Source organism: Copidosoma floridanum, unplaced genomic scaffold (genome assembly GCF_036245765.1).
Source record: "Copidosoma floridanum isolate Cflo_tuat_1 unplaced genomic scaffold, Cflo_Japanese_pri ptg000014l, whole genome shotgun sequence".
Taxonomy (NCBI): Eukaryota; Metazoa; Arthropoda; class Insecta; order Hymenoptera; family Encyrtidae; genus Copidosoma; species Copidosoma floridanum.
In genome coordinates this window covers 3360271-3375525 of record NW_028321891.1, presented here as the reverse complement: position 1 = coordinate 3375525, position 15255 = coordinate 3360271, and the positions used below count along the sequence as shown (strand labels likewise).

The 15255-nt window shown below is 47.7% G+C and overlaps 2 protein-coding genes across 2 annotated transcripts; one reads left to right on the top strand and one right to left on the bottom strand.

The window, feature by feature from the left end:
- Positions 1–3545: 3545 nt before the first annotated feature.
- Positions 3546–7480, bottom strand: LOC106638144 (dynein regulatory complex subunit 11-like). The gene is made up of 7 exons (XM_089592104.1): positions 7335–7480; positions 6997–7149; positions 6616–6893; positions 5354–5658; positions 4373–5290; positions 4069–4329; positions 3546–3998 (listed from the first exon to the last, which is right to left on the bottom strand). The coding sequence occupies exons 1-7, from the start codon at positions 7478–7480 to the stop codon at positions 3546–3548; spliced, it is 2514 nt and encodes an 837-aa protein (XP_089448230.1).
- Positions 7481–7697: 217 nt separating this feature from the next.
- Lrt (Leucine-rich tendon-specific protein) lies at positions 7698–11841 on the top strand. Its single transcript, XM_089592103.1, has 7 exons — positions 7698–8351; positions 8435–8674; positions 8754–8813; positions 9338–9499; positions 9603–9902; positions 10454–10900; positions 10985–11841. The coding sequence occupies exons 1-7, from the start codon at positions 7698–7700 to the stop codon at positions 11468–11470; spliced, it is 2349 nt and encodes a 782-aa protein (XP_089448229.1). The 3' UTR covers positions 11471–11841.
- Positions 11842–15255: the final 3414 nt, after the last annotated feature.

Genomic DNA, 15255 nt, shown 5'->3' with positions numbered 1-15255 from the left:
TACACTTTTTTTGTAATCACGCAGAGTCAATTAGATAATTTTCAACCGCTAACACCACGTCTCCAATCGTCTTTATTTTACTTATTGTATTTTCATTATACTATAGCGGCCAGACGTAACTTTGTTTAGTTTGTTGGCTTGCGATTTCGCAATTGTTGATATCAAAATCATCAGATGCAGATTTTTTAACGACAATCTCTTTTCAACCGAATCAAGCCTCATTTAACATTAAAATTGTGTGTATAGTATTGATTTACTTTTGCTCTGTCTCATCCACATTACGTGATTTATAACATACATGTAACGCTATAATTTTTTTTAAACTGCAGCGATTGTGTTTTTCTTTTTTCTTTTTTTTTATTATTTATTTTTTTTTTTTTTAGAACTCTATTAATGCTTAAGATTTTTTTCATCCATACTGTCATCTACAAAGTTTTTTTAACTTTCCAAAAATTTGTCAAAACTTGACTTGATTACAATGTAATTGTAAAAGGTGACTTGATTATTTTGACACCACATTGTATGGGTACCCTTTTTACGCGTAGCTGTCCAGTGAGCAGAAAGTAAACTTAAAACTATCAAAATACATGTGTCTGGTAATGTATAAAAACATAATTGAGCTAATGATGAAAGATCTCGGGAAAAACGCTATAATTTTAAGAATTTTGATAAGACAAATACAACGACTCTTCTATCATTAAACAAAAATATAAAATCCAAATTACCGTCAACTTTAATATACATTGTCGATCGTATAGGTAAAAATAGGTAATTACAACCGTTTTTACCTACAGATTCGGAATAATAATATATGCGTATCCTCTACTATAAGTGTTTGCGTAACGAAGCGTGTGTTTATTTTTTTCTAATCTGGATGAAATTATATTTCAACCGCATCTACGCATTACGCGCGAAACGCGATGAAGAAAATGTCCCTCCATCCGCACGATTTAATTTCATTAAAAACTTTGAATCCGCAATATTACGCAATTAGGCGTATAAGTTTGCCAATCACGCGTTTAAACAGTATACGATAGATTTTATTGCACAATCATGCACAACATTTTTAAGTGTAAACGCAAAATTTTTCGGATAACTTTTAAGAGACCGACATAGAGGCATGGTTGGACATTAAAGTTCATAGTTTTGGCAAATACGTCCATTTGTAAAAAAAGACGACCGAATTTTATAACTGAACCAACTTTTATAATGTGAACCATTGATTGTACAGGTATACCTATGTTAATATTAATAAAGCATTTCCCAATGTCCCCTGCACTGTGTGCGTGCGCGACCATTTGTATACGTGTATATATATGTATTAGACCCGCGTAATTGAGAGTCGCGAGAAAACCTGTCCGTTAAGTTACGGCTCCGCACCGCTGCCGCTAGTTTTCTCTCGTAATAAATATACGACGATACGTCAAGCGACGTCTCAGCTCTCGTTTCAACGATTTAATGTACATGCATGTAAATATACTGTTTACATATATTATATACTTGATGGTTTTTTTCATTGTTCTTGCATACGGGGTGGTGGTAAATTTGCCGATTGTGCAATTACACGTAAATATGTATTTGTACGGGTAACTGTATATACAATTATTTGTCAAACTTTTATCAGAATCTTTCATCTCGTAGAGGATTCGAGCTCACTTTGCCACGAAAATCGGTTATTTGCATCGTTTCAACAAAAATATGGCACCGCAAAAAGGTACATATATATATATATATGATAAAAAACGGAGGAAAAAAAAACGTAGTTGCATATTACGCGTGGACAATGGAGAATCGCGAGCTATAAGCCGAGAGAGATGAGAGAAGGAGGAAGAGGGAGAAAACGAGGAGCAGGAAGCGCGACTCGAGGATCGCGAATTTCTCGCTGCCGAGTCGTATTATATTGTATATATACCCGCGATGGTCGCGCATCTTTCCGCGTCGTCTTTTCTCTTTGGCCAACAACACGTACGCATATATACTTATATACACACGCTCAAATATATATACCTGTACGCTTCGGGTGCGGGCGCTCCTATATGTATATGATATTGTATATACCGTGTGTTGTTGCATCGGAGAAAGAGCGGAAAGAGGTGGGCGTTTGTACACGTATATATACATACGCACAAGGGCCGCACCGGTGAACGTCGTGTGCCATACATGGCCATGTTATGTGGAAGTGGAGACATGCGCCGCGCTCCACACACGCGTATCGGCTTGCCCATGGGCATCACCTACTACGTGTGCGCGCAATCGGGTCTCCCACTATATAATACCAAGAGCGCGGGGCTCGCCGCCACCGTGTTCGAACCGTTGCCGATTATTGCTCGATAGGAGCGCCGACCGAACGCACCGGAGCCGCGACCACCTGCGCCTTCATCGACCGCGAGTTTGCCGATTTCCGCCGATTTTTTTCTTTTTTTTTTTTTTTTTTTTTTTCTTCACCCCAAAGGGACCAGGGAGCCAGAACCACGGAGATGTGAAACTGGATCGAGGATCGTACACCGCGCGAGGACTCGATTTTCCCCGATAACCGGCACCAGGTATTTATATTTTCGCCCTATATTTTTCTTCCTCCACTCTATACGCTAAAACTGGACTAGACACCGCGCAATGTATCACAGAGGAGATTATATTTCAAAAGGAAGCATCTAGTGTGGGGACAATAGTGCGAAGTGAGCATAATATACAGGAGTGACTCGCGATAGAGTAACGAAAAAAAAAAGGGAAAAAGAGAAAAAAAAATTTATATATATATATGAGCGTGCAACACAGTGTAGGTGTGTATATTTAAGTACTGGGCTGCAGTCGTGGGTTCATACAAAAGTAGTAACAGTCGGACAGGACAGACGGAGAGAAGCGTAGGCAGGAAAAGGAGAGAAACGAGCAACAGCTTTTGAAGGGGCGCGCGCGGTATACTAATAACATATACGTATATGTATATGATCTCTCGTGTGCGTGTGCAGTGTATATAATACACGAGAAAGGAGGCGGAGGCGGAGGCGACAAGGATGAGGAGAGTGGAAGCAAAAGGAAACGGCAGCACGTGGGCCGCGCGTAGGTATACCTACAGCTGAATGAAAAGAAGAAGAAGACGCCTGCGTGCATTCACAGGGATCCCCCCCTTTCTCCCCCCTCCCCCCGCATGCATTTGCATTAAATCGTACGCGGGTACCTGTATATCCACAACGCACGAAACAAAAACAAAAAAAACGGACGTTTCCTTTTCGGCTCCTCGCATCGATTATGCATGCGGTACCCCCTCCGCCTGCCTCTATCGACGAAACATCGAAAGATCATCCGCGGCTGCAGCAATATTTGCCAAATAACCGGTTTATCTCCCTTGAGAGAGTAAGATACCGCAGCGCTGTTACTTTGGCCGAAATAAATTTATCGGCCCAACGGCGACCTACCTCGTGTTTTCCCCCCCATGCGAGGTGATTAAGAGCCCCATACGGGATGCTCGTTAGCTATAAGAAAGTCACCTTTATTCCCTATTCGGGCGTGTACATGTGATACATTTTTTTTTTTTTTTTTTTTTTCGTTCACTTTTTCTTCTTGCCGGCCGGCTGGGCCAGCCCCTCCTGCTCGGCCTCCTCGAGTTTGCGCCTCTTGCCCTCGAGAGGCAGCTTAGCCCGGAACTTCTCCAGCCCGTTGAGCTGCGCGTCTTCGGGTCTATCGACCAGCAGCCACTGCTCCAGCAGCTCCTCCGGCCGCAACGGCCTCCTCTTGAGCTGGATGCGCCGGGTGGCCGGTAACGCCCGCGCTATTATTTCGGGGACGAGCTCTATGGGCGTGCCTTGCGGGCCCGAGGTCAGCCGCGCCAGGGCGGACAGCTCGAGGTTGCGGTCGATCCCGTGTAGGGCCATCAGGCTGAGCTTGTAGGCCCGGTAGAGCGACGACCGGTCGGCGATCGGTACGACGATGAACTTGTCGTGGAGCTTGGTAAACTGCGCGCTCGCCAGGTACGGCTCGGACGAGGTGGTCAGGAAGAGGACCTGAGTGTATACACACGCGCCTTATCAGGATGTGCGAACATAAATATAAAAGCAAAGGAAAGTAAAATACCTGGTCCCCGGGTTTGATGGAGTTGACGATTTTCTGGTAGATCGGGGCGAACCGCTTGGGCTGGACGGGCCGCAGCTCCGCCGGGAGTTTTTTCAGCCACGCGGACTCACCCCTGACCAGTACGACGGACGGGGCGTAGGCCTTGGCCAGCCGGACGACGGACCGGATGAGCCTGTTGCGGCCGTCACGGCCCAAGAAGCGCCCCACGTGCTTTTCCGGGGTGAGGTCGAACACCGCCGCCTGGAACTTTGGCTCGTGACGCTATCGTTCGACAACACCGTATTAAGTATATTGTAACGTGTACCTTGAGCTCGGCGCAGATGGCTCGGGCAAGAAAGTCCTGGCCGCTGCCGGCCGGGCCGCAGAGGCACACCGAGCGCACGAGGGGCGCGAGCTCGTGGACGGACCTTGAGCCGACTGGCAGCACGCAGTAGTCCAGCACGGGCTGCTTGAGGTCGCCCAGCCGGCACTCGGGGCCCAGGGCCACGCTCACCACGCCCGGCCACTCGCTGAGCTTGGCCTCGGGTTCCCCATCGGAGCTCCCAGGAAGCCGTAGCACGCCATCCTCGAGGAGTTCCAGCAGAATCGACAGCTCCTCGGCCTCCTCGAGGGGCGCCTCGACCGGCGCCTCTTTCTTCTTTTTTTGGTTCTTGCTCTCCTTGGCTGGTTTGAGGACGTCGAACTGGGGCGCCGGGGGTGTAAAGGGCAGCCCTTCGAGAGCGAGATCGGCAGCGAGGCCGCGGTTCAGCTTGTCCAGCTCCTCCCGCGCCAACTCGTCGGCGACCCCTCTCATCTCCAGCTGGAGTTCGTAGTGCAGGTCCTCCTGAACCAGATCCACGAGCAGGCCCCCGGAGCCGAGAAGCGCGTCGACGCGGTGAGCCCACCGCTCCCCGAACTCGTCGATCGCTCCCTCGAGATGGGCCAGGACCTTTGACTCTGGCATGCTCCAGCCCAACTCCTTCTCTTCCTCCTCCTCCTCCTTCTCCTCCTTCACCGAAGTCTCCTCCTTCTTGGTGTTCCCTTTGGGCTTGTTATCGGCGGTGAGCCCGGATAGGTACTCGGCGGGTGTGCGCGACTGGCCGGTGGCGATGAGCTTGGAGCCGCCGATCTCTTGGGGGGGTAGGGAGTCAAAGTAGCCGATTTCTTCGAACCAGAGGAAAAACCACTGGCGAATCTCGTCCTGGACGTCCTCGATGACTCGGAGCCCGTGGTTCTCTCGGATCTGCGGTGCCCGATCGTTTACCGATCTTTCCCGCGACGGCGATCGCGATACTCGTCAACAGACCTTCCGTCGCTCCGAGGCGATCGTCTCCTCGAGTCGTTGCGCGGCCCTTAGCTGGGCGTCCATGTTCGCCTTGCGGCTCGCCTCGCCGTCCCTGAGGAGGTACCCGTTGGGGTTCCAGCTCGGCACGGCCAGGCCGAGTATCTCCAGGAGCCGATCGTGCTTGCGCTTGACCTCGCGACGGGCCACGTAGCTCCGCCACGCTTTTTGCACGACCGTCGCTGCTTTGGCCTTCGTGACGGGGTCTATCTCCGGCGCCGGCGCTTCCTCGGAGGCCAACTTCTCGTCGCGCTTGCGCCGCAGCTCAACTGCGCACATTAATATCGACTTTTCTAGGACATGTTTTTTTTTTTTTCTTTTTCTTTTTTCGGTACATTTGTTTCAAGCACCGTTGGAAATGACAAACAATTTCTACGAGTTGTGTGGTTGCATCACTTTCGTCAAAGTCAGTTATCCCCGTCCTCGTTCAATTTGTATACACGCTCGGTTCCTCGTTCAGTCATCTCATGTATTTAAATTGAAAAATTAACCACCGACGTATCCAGCCTGCGCGGCTTTCTCGTAAAATAAAAACTTTGCAATCAAGATTAAGCCGAGATCGGTCTTTGTATAACAAGCTTGTATTGTCTCCTCCTCCTATACATTCACGCGATGATGAGTTTCCACAGATACATACTAAAGCTGTGTATCTTTGGCAGGTACACACCCGTACCACACACGCGCGCACAGAGACACACCAAGTGCCTAAAAGCGTCGTGTACGGTACTCGGTGTATACATATAATACCATCCGGTTTCACCTTCGGGGCCCGATTTAATTCCCATAGCGAGTGTGACACCCACGCGATCTCCGATGTTCAGGCTTTTTTTTTTTCTCTCTCGATTCGACTCCCTCTCTCTTTATCGCATTTATCAATCGCTCTCGAGCATCATAAATATTCATGCGCCTCATTGTTATGGAAAAAAAAAAAAAAAAAAAACATCAAATAAAACCTCTTGTCACCCAAAGCACGCGTGTGTATGTGTGTGTGGTACATATACTTACTCGGTTCGGGACGATTAATTTTTTTTTTACGGCTTTCGGTGAAAGTCGCGTTATATTACACCACTAGTACTACCACTATACGCTCAGGTGACAAATATTCGGCATGCGTATCTCTACCTGTCTTGACGATTCTCCGTGAGACTCTGGCGCGCTCGTGGCTCTGAATGAGCAAAATCGCCCGATCGCGCGCCTCGTCCTCCGCGTCCGTGCCGATCATAGTTACGTCTTCATTACTGCGCCCGTCACCTCCGGTGGACGCCACTCCAGAAGCCCCGTCCTCGGCCTTGGCTGAGTCGTAAAGGAACAATAAAAACAGGGAAGGGGGGAAATCAACAAAAATGTAAAATAGCCATGCATGTCCGGACATTTCTTGAGATCCTCGACGGCTCGCGCGCGACTCTGAAACCTCGCGAGCCTAGACGCGGTGTCGTAAAGTGGCGCCCGCAGATCCACGTCGTCCGGCGTGAGTCTCGCGTCGAGCAGGTAATCGTTGGACCACCTGTTTTTTTTTAATTTACGAAAAAACCAAACAAACGCAAACCGTCAAGCGGATCCGAATAAGAGTATCCTAAATGTCGAGTGTTACTTAAAGATGTATTCACGGGCACTCGAGGCAGGTGAGATTAACGATTTCTAGCCTGTACTCGAGCATACGGACGATCGAGCAGTCGAGCGTTTTTCTCATGATTTGTCGGACCTGCGGTTGGACGGTCTCGTCGTGGCAAACGGTCAGCCGCTGCACTACGTTCCGATACCTGTGCAGAGCGACATTCAACGATTTATTATTTTACATACATGCGCGCGTCCTCGATATTAAATTCACGCCAAGTCGTATAATATATTGGGTTACCAACTGCGTGATACATTTATACACGCGCGTTATATAATATACACCAGCACTTGCTGATGCTTCGATAATATATTATACTCGCTGCTCAACTGATAGTACACCGGCAGTATCTTTCGTATCGCCTCCTGGCGATCCTCCACAGGCTCGTCCTCCGACACGCTCCTGTCCACTTGGATCAATTTTTGCAGGTCCCTTTGCGTCGCCAGCCATAATTTGATGAAACGAGCGTCCGACATTTGTTTTTCTTTTTTACGTTTTTTATTGGGTTTTACAAGTTATTGTCCTTATTCTCTTTTTTTTTGATTTTTTAAAGTTACTCTTTCGGGTTAAGTTTGCACTGTTGACATTTTGCTCCTTTTCGCGCTGTGAACTGAGTAACTTGTATGATTCGAAAATAGAAAAAAAAAAAAAAAAAAAAAAAGAATAACGTAACACTTGAAACCTTTCAGAACCATGTCGGAGGTGGCGTTTCGGCTGGTCCTCGTGGTGCTGGCCGCGGCGGCTGCGTCGAGCTCCTCGGCTTACGTGGTCAACGCCGAGGAGGGGACGACCCAGCATGCCCCGACGACGAGCACAGCGGCCACGACGTGGGAGTGCCCGAACGTAACGAGCACGGCCAACGACAGCAGCCTCGAGTGCTCGTGCGAGCTGGCCCACGCCCTGCGCTGCACCGGCAACCTCCTCGAGGCCCTGCAAGCTCTGCGGGCCCACCTGCGCCGAACCGGACCCCGGATATCCCTGCTCGACGTCACGCTCTCGGGCGTCTCGGTCCTACCGGCGAGTTTCCTCGAGGACAAGCAGGGCTCGCTCCATGGACTGGTCGTGTCCACCGGTGAGCTGCGCCGGGTCCATGAGGCCGCGTTCGCCTCGTTCTCCGGGTCCCTTCGGGCTCTCGGGCTGCCCAACAATCAACTCGAGGCCGTGCCCACGAGCGCCCTGTCCCGGCTCGTTGGGCTGGAGAGGCTCGACCTCTCCCACAACAGGCTCGAGACCCTCGAGGCCACCTCCTTCCGAGGCATGGGGGACCTGAACTACCTGGACCTGTCGTACAACCTCCTGGCGCAGCTGTCGCCCCAGGCGTTTGCTTCGCTGTCGGGGCTCAGATCGGTAACCTATATATACATACATATAATAAAACAACATGTTTAAAAGAGTGGCATGTGGGTGTCATACGTGCGCGGGGGTTGTAGCTCAAGATGCGGGGCAACCGGTTGAGGGTGTCCACGCTGTCGGCGATCCGGGGCTTGAGGAGCCTCGAGGAATTGGACGTGTCGGCGAACATGCTGAGCGGGCCCGTGGGTGCGGGTTTTCTCCCGCCGATGCAGAGGCTTTCTTTTCTCAGCGTCGCCGAGAACGAGCTCAAGAGCGTGCAGCAGGGCGCCCTCGTTGGGCTCAAGAACTTGTCCACTCTCGTTTTGAGCCACAATCAGGTATAACCATAACGATATACATATAGGGACATCCAAACTTTTAGTTTTCGCTCGCCTAACGCTTCTTCTCACTTTTCAGATAGACGTCATTTCGGATCACGCGTTTCGCCACCTGACGACGCTCACGCGACTCGAGCTGGTACAGTTTACCGTTTTTTATTTATTTTCTTCCTGTTGCAGACAAGTTTTAAATAGCCCACACGATAGCACAGAAAACAGAGTAATGCTTGTCTTTTCTCAGGATTTTCAAAGTTGCATTCTCTTTTATAAAAGAGACTCAAATTGAGATTCGTCCTTCGATTCTCAAGGGTTTTCAATCGTTCATTTATACAACGTCAGCAAGTCTCGTTAAGTCAATTTTATCAGAATTGCGCGTAAATCTTTGAAAACATCATGATGCGTGATCCCAATTTAAAACATTACGAATGAGATTTGTGCATACGTAGCAGTTAACTTTATGACCAGAAGAACCTCAATGATTACAATATCTCTATTTAGTCTCATAGCTGATGAATCGGTTTGATGAATAAAATCTCAATTTATGTGTCAGCTCAACGATAAAAAAAACCATCCTCGTCCCGATGCCAGCCCCAAACCTGTCTCTTATATCCATTATTTGAATGACTCTGTAACATTGTTTGTTCGTTTGTTACGTACATATAGGCGTACAACGACATCGTAGCCGTTTCGAGCGCATCACTAGGCCACCTGGACAAGCTGATCAGCCTCGACCTGTCGAAGAATTTCTTACGCTCACTGAGCGCCGACCTGGTCGTGCCCCTGCGTAGTCTCGAAGCGCTAAAACTCGACGACAACGACATCACTGTGCGTATAGTACTCATCACCTCCCACGATCATTACCAATTCACCTCTGTCGAAGCGACAAAGCAGCCTGAGAAACATGTACATCCATTGATTTATCGCGCAGATGGTGACGAGCGACCTGCCCACCTCGAAGCTCCGTCTGCGGAGCCTCTCGCTGGCCAACAACCCCCTCAACTGCGACTGCAGCCTGGTTGACTTTGCCAGCTGGCTGGCCAACTCGACCCAACTCACCGACTCGGACCGGCGCTCCGCGGTATGCGCCACACCACCTGCCCTCGAGAACGCACTGTTGGCCGAGCTACCGGCCAGCAGTCTACTCTGCGGCGATCCCCCCGGTCGACGACCACCGCTGCACCAACGCTCGCCCGCGTCCAACAGGTCTTCCGGACAACTCTCCCTTGCTGTAAGTGCAGCATATCAGTTGCACCCTCTACCTACGAGATATTTTTTTTTTTTTTATTGATGCTGTGTCGTAACTACACTCCGAGGACCTACAATGTTAATCCAAGTGTATTGAAATAATATATAGGGATAAAGCGTCTACTCGACATTTTTGTTTTTTATCAAATATGTTACGGTAACTATTAAACTAAAGAATTTTTTTTCTTCAACGATTGACATAAGACTGTTGTAGAGAGTAAAACATTTCGTAAGCGTGTTAAAATTGTGATAGCCAAGTTTTTTCACTCCACAGCTTCCATACATTAGTTTACCTCATTCAAAAGTGTTCAGTTTAGTAGAACTGGTGAAATACTTGGTGCACCATAGCTTTGGTTGTTCTTAAAAGTCTTATCCACGAAACCACGGTGTATTTTATAAAAAACAAAAATTTCAACTACACGCTTTAAGCGTGTACTTCCAACACACTTGAATGTACCGTGTGCCAAGGTGCCACGAGGATTCACAAATAAAAACACACAGGGTCGTTCGATGAAAAATGAATAAATGATCCAGGAGTTCCACTACGACGAGGCGACGGGCGTGGACCTGCTATGGCGCGTCGACTCGTGCGCCCAGCGGCGCTACACCTGCGACACTCTGACCGTGTACGAGGCGACCGAGCCAGCTGACGTCGACGAAGCAGACCCCGGAGAGGAGGAGGAGGTCCAGGTATCCTCGAGTCCCATCCACTGCGACTCGCGCCTCATGCCCCAGCCCTGCACCCTCCCGGTCAGCCTACCCACGAGCCCGTTCCTCCGCAGTGGCCGACGGTACCGCTTCTGCGTGGTCCTCATGCTGCCCGGGGGCTACGACGACCACTCCGGCCACGGCTGCAGCGACTTGATCGAGCTCGAGGACTCGGTCCACCTGGTGGCTCAGCTGGAAAACGAACCCCGGCTCCTCCTCGAGCCCCGCATATCCGCCGTCCACGTCAACCTCTCCGCCGACGGCCAACTCCAGGTCGGTATAGCTCTATAGTAACCGTGTTGTAGCTCTAGTATATCTGGTTTGTTATTTACAACACACATATGTTGCACGACGTAGGTGGAGGTGGCGCTGTCGGGGGACGAGGCTCCGAGCGCGGAGTGCGCCGTCGAGCTGGACGTATTCGCGACGCAGAGCGGCCAAGTGCACCGGAAGCGGGTGAACTGCAGCAGCTCCGGGGCTACGACGAGGACGACGCTGACGGGACTGGCGCCGGGCAGGTACAGGGTGTGCGCGAACCTAATGAGCAACGGGGAGAGCGCGCTGAGGAACGGCCGGGCGAGGTGCGTCGAGGTGCAGGCGGTCAGGCAGCCAGTGGTGTCGGATGCACGAACGACGACCACGACGACTACGACGACGGCTACGTTGTTGTTTGTGCTGCTGCTGTTGATGCTACTGCTCGGCGTGGGGGTACTCGGGTTTGGGCGCTGTTACTCTCTGCTGGGCAGGGCCAAGAAGGTGGCGCCACCGCAGTTTGCCCACCAACAGCTCGAAATCACCCACAAGGCCCACTACATCAAACTCCTTGCCACCACCAAGGTCTGAGGGGGATACAGTTTGAGACACGCGGACTGTACATTATTATTACGAAGGAATGACTAGTCGTCCGAATGAGCGAGTGAATGAAGCATTTGTTAGCCCCCCCCCCTTTTTTTTAACGATGAATCGAACTAACTCAGAGGCTTTTGTTTACTTAACTCGTTGATATTGTAAATACATGTACATGCATATTAATGTTAGTATGAGCGCCCTTTGACTAAAAAGTGTATAGAATACCGTACGTATGGATACTCGAAACACAGAGAGTATGTTTTATCGTGTACAAATGTGGACTATTTAAACCTGTGCGCATATACCATAGGTATATAATATAGTTGTATCTTGGCAAACTTTTGTAAATAATTTCTCAGCTGAACCGCCATGTATTTGTAAGTATTATTTCGTTGTTGATTGTTGCAAGTATATATATATACGTGTATTATAGAAAATAAAGTTAAAATGAAGAATCATCCATCAGGTAGTATATCGTCTACTCGAAAACCTTTTTTTTTATCAAAGATCATTTCAGCCACAAATCGTAAGCGTGAACATTAGAGGAAGCCCCAACCAAGTGGATCAGTGGAGCACCTCATTGGCACACATTATAGTTTTGCGAAGAAACGAGGGTCGTTAGGGCTGAAAGAAAAAAATTGCAACTGCCGACTAATTCGATTTTCCGTTGCAAAAGCGACGGCAGCATCGGCTAAACTCGTCCCTCTCACTTACAGCTCAGATTTTTCTTTTCCAACTGGACACGACTAAGGGTATATATATGTATAATATGCACATCCTTTCTCTCACGATCCAAAACACGATCCGTCCGTGTCGCAACACTCCGGTACTTGGTTGTAATTTGTTGCATTTATATCTCACCGAGTCTTGTTTAACGGATCAATATATTGTATACAATACACACTCGGTGATTAATTACAGTTTTTATTAGACCGTAAAATTTCGCTGATAAGCCAATCGCGGTTGTCTCGGCTCTGTAACCACGGAAATAACAATTTTACGGCTCCTTTTAGTATTTCAGTCTCTCACGCGGCGCGTTTCTCCCAACGTTGTCCGATTCTATACATTAAGTATACCACGCTGTAAGGACTCTTTTCACTGGCGGTTTATTTCATAAAAGCCCGAAATTCGATTAAAGTCCAAACGACGTCTTAAATATATGTACATAAACGAAAATCACGCATACTCGCGCGGAGCTAATTTCCGATTTGGGTGTTGAGTTACAGATAAATTGAAACAAATTCGGCTACGTGTTCGAATTTTCTCGCGCTGCCGGGAAATTTTACGCAATGCGTCGCATATAAAAATGCGTTCCGCTACAAGCGCGTATACATGAAAACGGAGAGCGAGAGAAAGAGGCTGCGGTATAGCAAACACCTATAGGTATGTATACACGAGAGGTGAAAAACGTACATATATATATATAAATAGATGCACCCGCGACTGTTTTGCATTGTGGCGCGCATTTGTCACGCCTGTGAAAATTTCTCCTCAGTCTCCATTATTTTTTTCATACATAGCACGTGTATCTATCTTTTGGTTTTACTTGTTTTTCATACAACTTGCAAAACGATTGTCCGGGAGAGAGAAAAGTGACGCGTGTCGTTGTATTGCATACGAAACGAAATTCAGGGGGGGGGGGAAACTTGTACATACACCGCATCGTTTACTCGCAAAAACAACTTTTCAGCGAAAGCAGCGGTAAAAAAATGAAAATTTTGTGGCTAGTACTAAAAGTGCGAACAAATAACTCCACCGAGTCTCATCCGTATGCACCAATAGATGGGTGATGGAGGAAAGACAAAACGAAACGCAATAATATATATATATATATATGTGCGCCATAACACGTACACTATACAACAGTATATAAGGCAGCCAACGGGCCATTGTTTCGGAAAGTAGGGCCCATTTCACGCAACGCTTGTATGTATATGTAAGAGGGGGTGTCAGTCGATACGAAAAGTAACGCGAGGCGGCGCGTAACGCGACAATTTAATTGCAGGTGGGTATGTGTATATATATAGCGCCGAGATCCGTGGACGAATGATCTAATGATAAATAAATCCTTTTCCTCCTCCTCCTCGTTCAGACAAGCCTCTTCCTCCTTTCGTCCTTTGTATACACCCGCGTAACGCGCTTCCTTTCCTGCGTGGCCTATACACCTGTATACGTACTCACGCGTATCTCTGATACGTATACGCATCATTTTTTTTTTTTTTTTTTTTTTTTTTTTTTTCATTCTCAGCAGCTCCTAATGTTCCCATCCGTGTCTTTCGATGGTATCGCGCGTGCAGCGCACGTATACGCGGGTAACACGTAGGTATAGCCGTGCAATGGGTTCCATACTCATGTGGTATATACACCCCCTCCCCCGAGCCCCCGATGCAGCCGGCAGCGCTTTTTTTTTTTACGTAATTCCCGTTCACTTGTAAGTACGCGTACGTGCGCGCGGGGAGCGCCGAGTCATTATCTCAGGCTCACTTCTTACGCGAGAGGAGAACAAAACAAAAAAAAAAGTACCATAAATTCGACCGCAGATGTTACTATGGAGGGCCCGCGATTGATGTGTCGGGGGTGTAATGTTGATGGGCATGCATTTTGAAAACGAGGGCAAGCTTGGAAAGTGCCATTTTGGCGTATATTTTTTATTTGGATCATTTGTTCGAGCCATCGTTTGGAAAATACGGGGTTCGCTGACTTGAATCATGGGGTACGTCGTAACTACAAAATACACGCATAGCTCGGGTAACGTGTGTAATTAATTTTTTTCCCCTCCCCCTCCTCCCGATGATGGAACTATAAAACGCTCGCCGTGACAGCAGAAATAATTTTTGGACGTTTTTTTAAAATTATTTTCTCTGAAAGTAGCTTAGAAAAGAAAAAAACAAGACAAGAAATCGGTAAGATTATTCCGGAAGAAAATTCAGGCAGTTAACATACAACACTCGTCGCTCGCTCATGCCAAAGGTCCCCATGTACATGCTGACTGCTTGTTCTGTTTTTTTTTTTTTTTTTTTAATTTTTTTTACGTTTAACGAGGGCCCTACGACTACACCGTTAACGTGTACATTTAGTTTTAGTGGCTGTACACATGAGGTCATACACGTAGGTATATATACTTAACGCTCGCGCAGTTTTTCGCAACGCCTATGGTGTAGATATAGATAGATACGACGCGTAAGTGGAAGGTAACTGGCTTCCGATCTGTTGTGTCTATACAGACGCGCGCGCTCGCTGTTCCCACAGAAAGTGAATAAATGTGAGATGCCGCTCGGAGACACTCGCTCAACGCAACTTCGTTGATACTTTATGTAATTTAACGATGTGATTTTTTACCTTTTTTTTTTTTTTTCTTTTCTTTGCGTGGGTAGTGGATATGTAGTGACGAGTCTTTCTTTCTCTCGGATAAACTTTATCGGGGGGAAAAAATAAGAAAACTAAATGGTACATAAAAGTACATAATATATAGTATAGGCTATTTGGACGTGCTTCGTTTTACTTTCTATTTCTCAACGGATCCGAGCCATTTTTTTCGCCTACACGGAGGCCCTGTACTTATGTTATTTTGTAATTTTTCTCAAGTGTTATTATTGCTTCATTTCAAACGATTTGGGCAAATATGCGTCAGTTTCGCATCTCACCGACAGTCGTTCTAGTATTTAGTAGTATTTAAAACTAATTTTTAAAAATTTATCATTTGCATGAATTAAACAATTTTTTTCTTTTTTTTTCTTTCTTTCTCTTTTTAACTGAATTTCAATAATTATTATGATCAA

Excerpts from the sequence above, each read along its gene's own strand:
- LOC106638144 (XM_089592104.1), bottom strand. The coding sequence starts at position 7,480 with ATGTCGGACGCTCGTTTCATCAAATTATGGCTGGCGACGCAAAGGGAC. Across the intron at positions 7,150-7,334 it reads ATACTGCCGGTGTACTATCA|GTATCGGAACGTAGTGCAGC; the intron begins GTTGAGCAGCGA and ends CGCTCTGCACAG. Across the intron at positions 6,894-6,996 it reads CTCACCTGCCTCGAGTGCCC|GTGGTCCAACGATTACCTGC; the intron begins GTGAATACATCT and ends AAAAAAAAACAG.
- Lrt (XM_089592103.1), top strand. The coding sequence starts at position 7,698 with ATGTCGGAGGTGGCGTTTCGGCTGGTCCTCGTGGTGCTGGCCGCGGCG. Across the intron at positions 8,675-8,753 it reads TCGTTTTGAGCCACAATCAG|ATAGACGTCATTTCGGATCA; the intron begins GTATAACCATAA and ends CTCACTTTTCAG. Across the intron at positions 9,903-10,453 it reads CCGGACAACTCTCCCTTGCT|GAGTTCCACTACGACGAGGC; the intron begins GTAAGTGCAGCA and ends TAAATGATCCAG.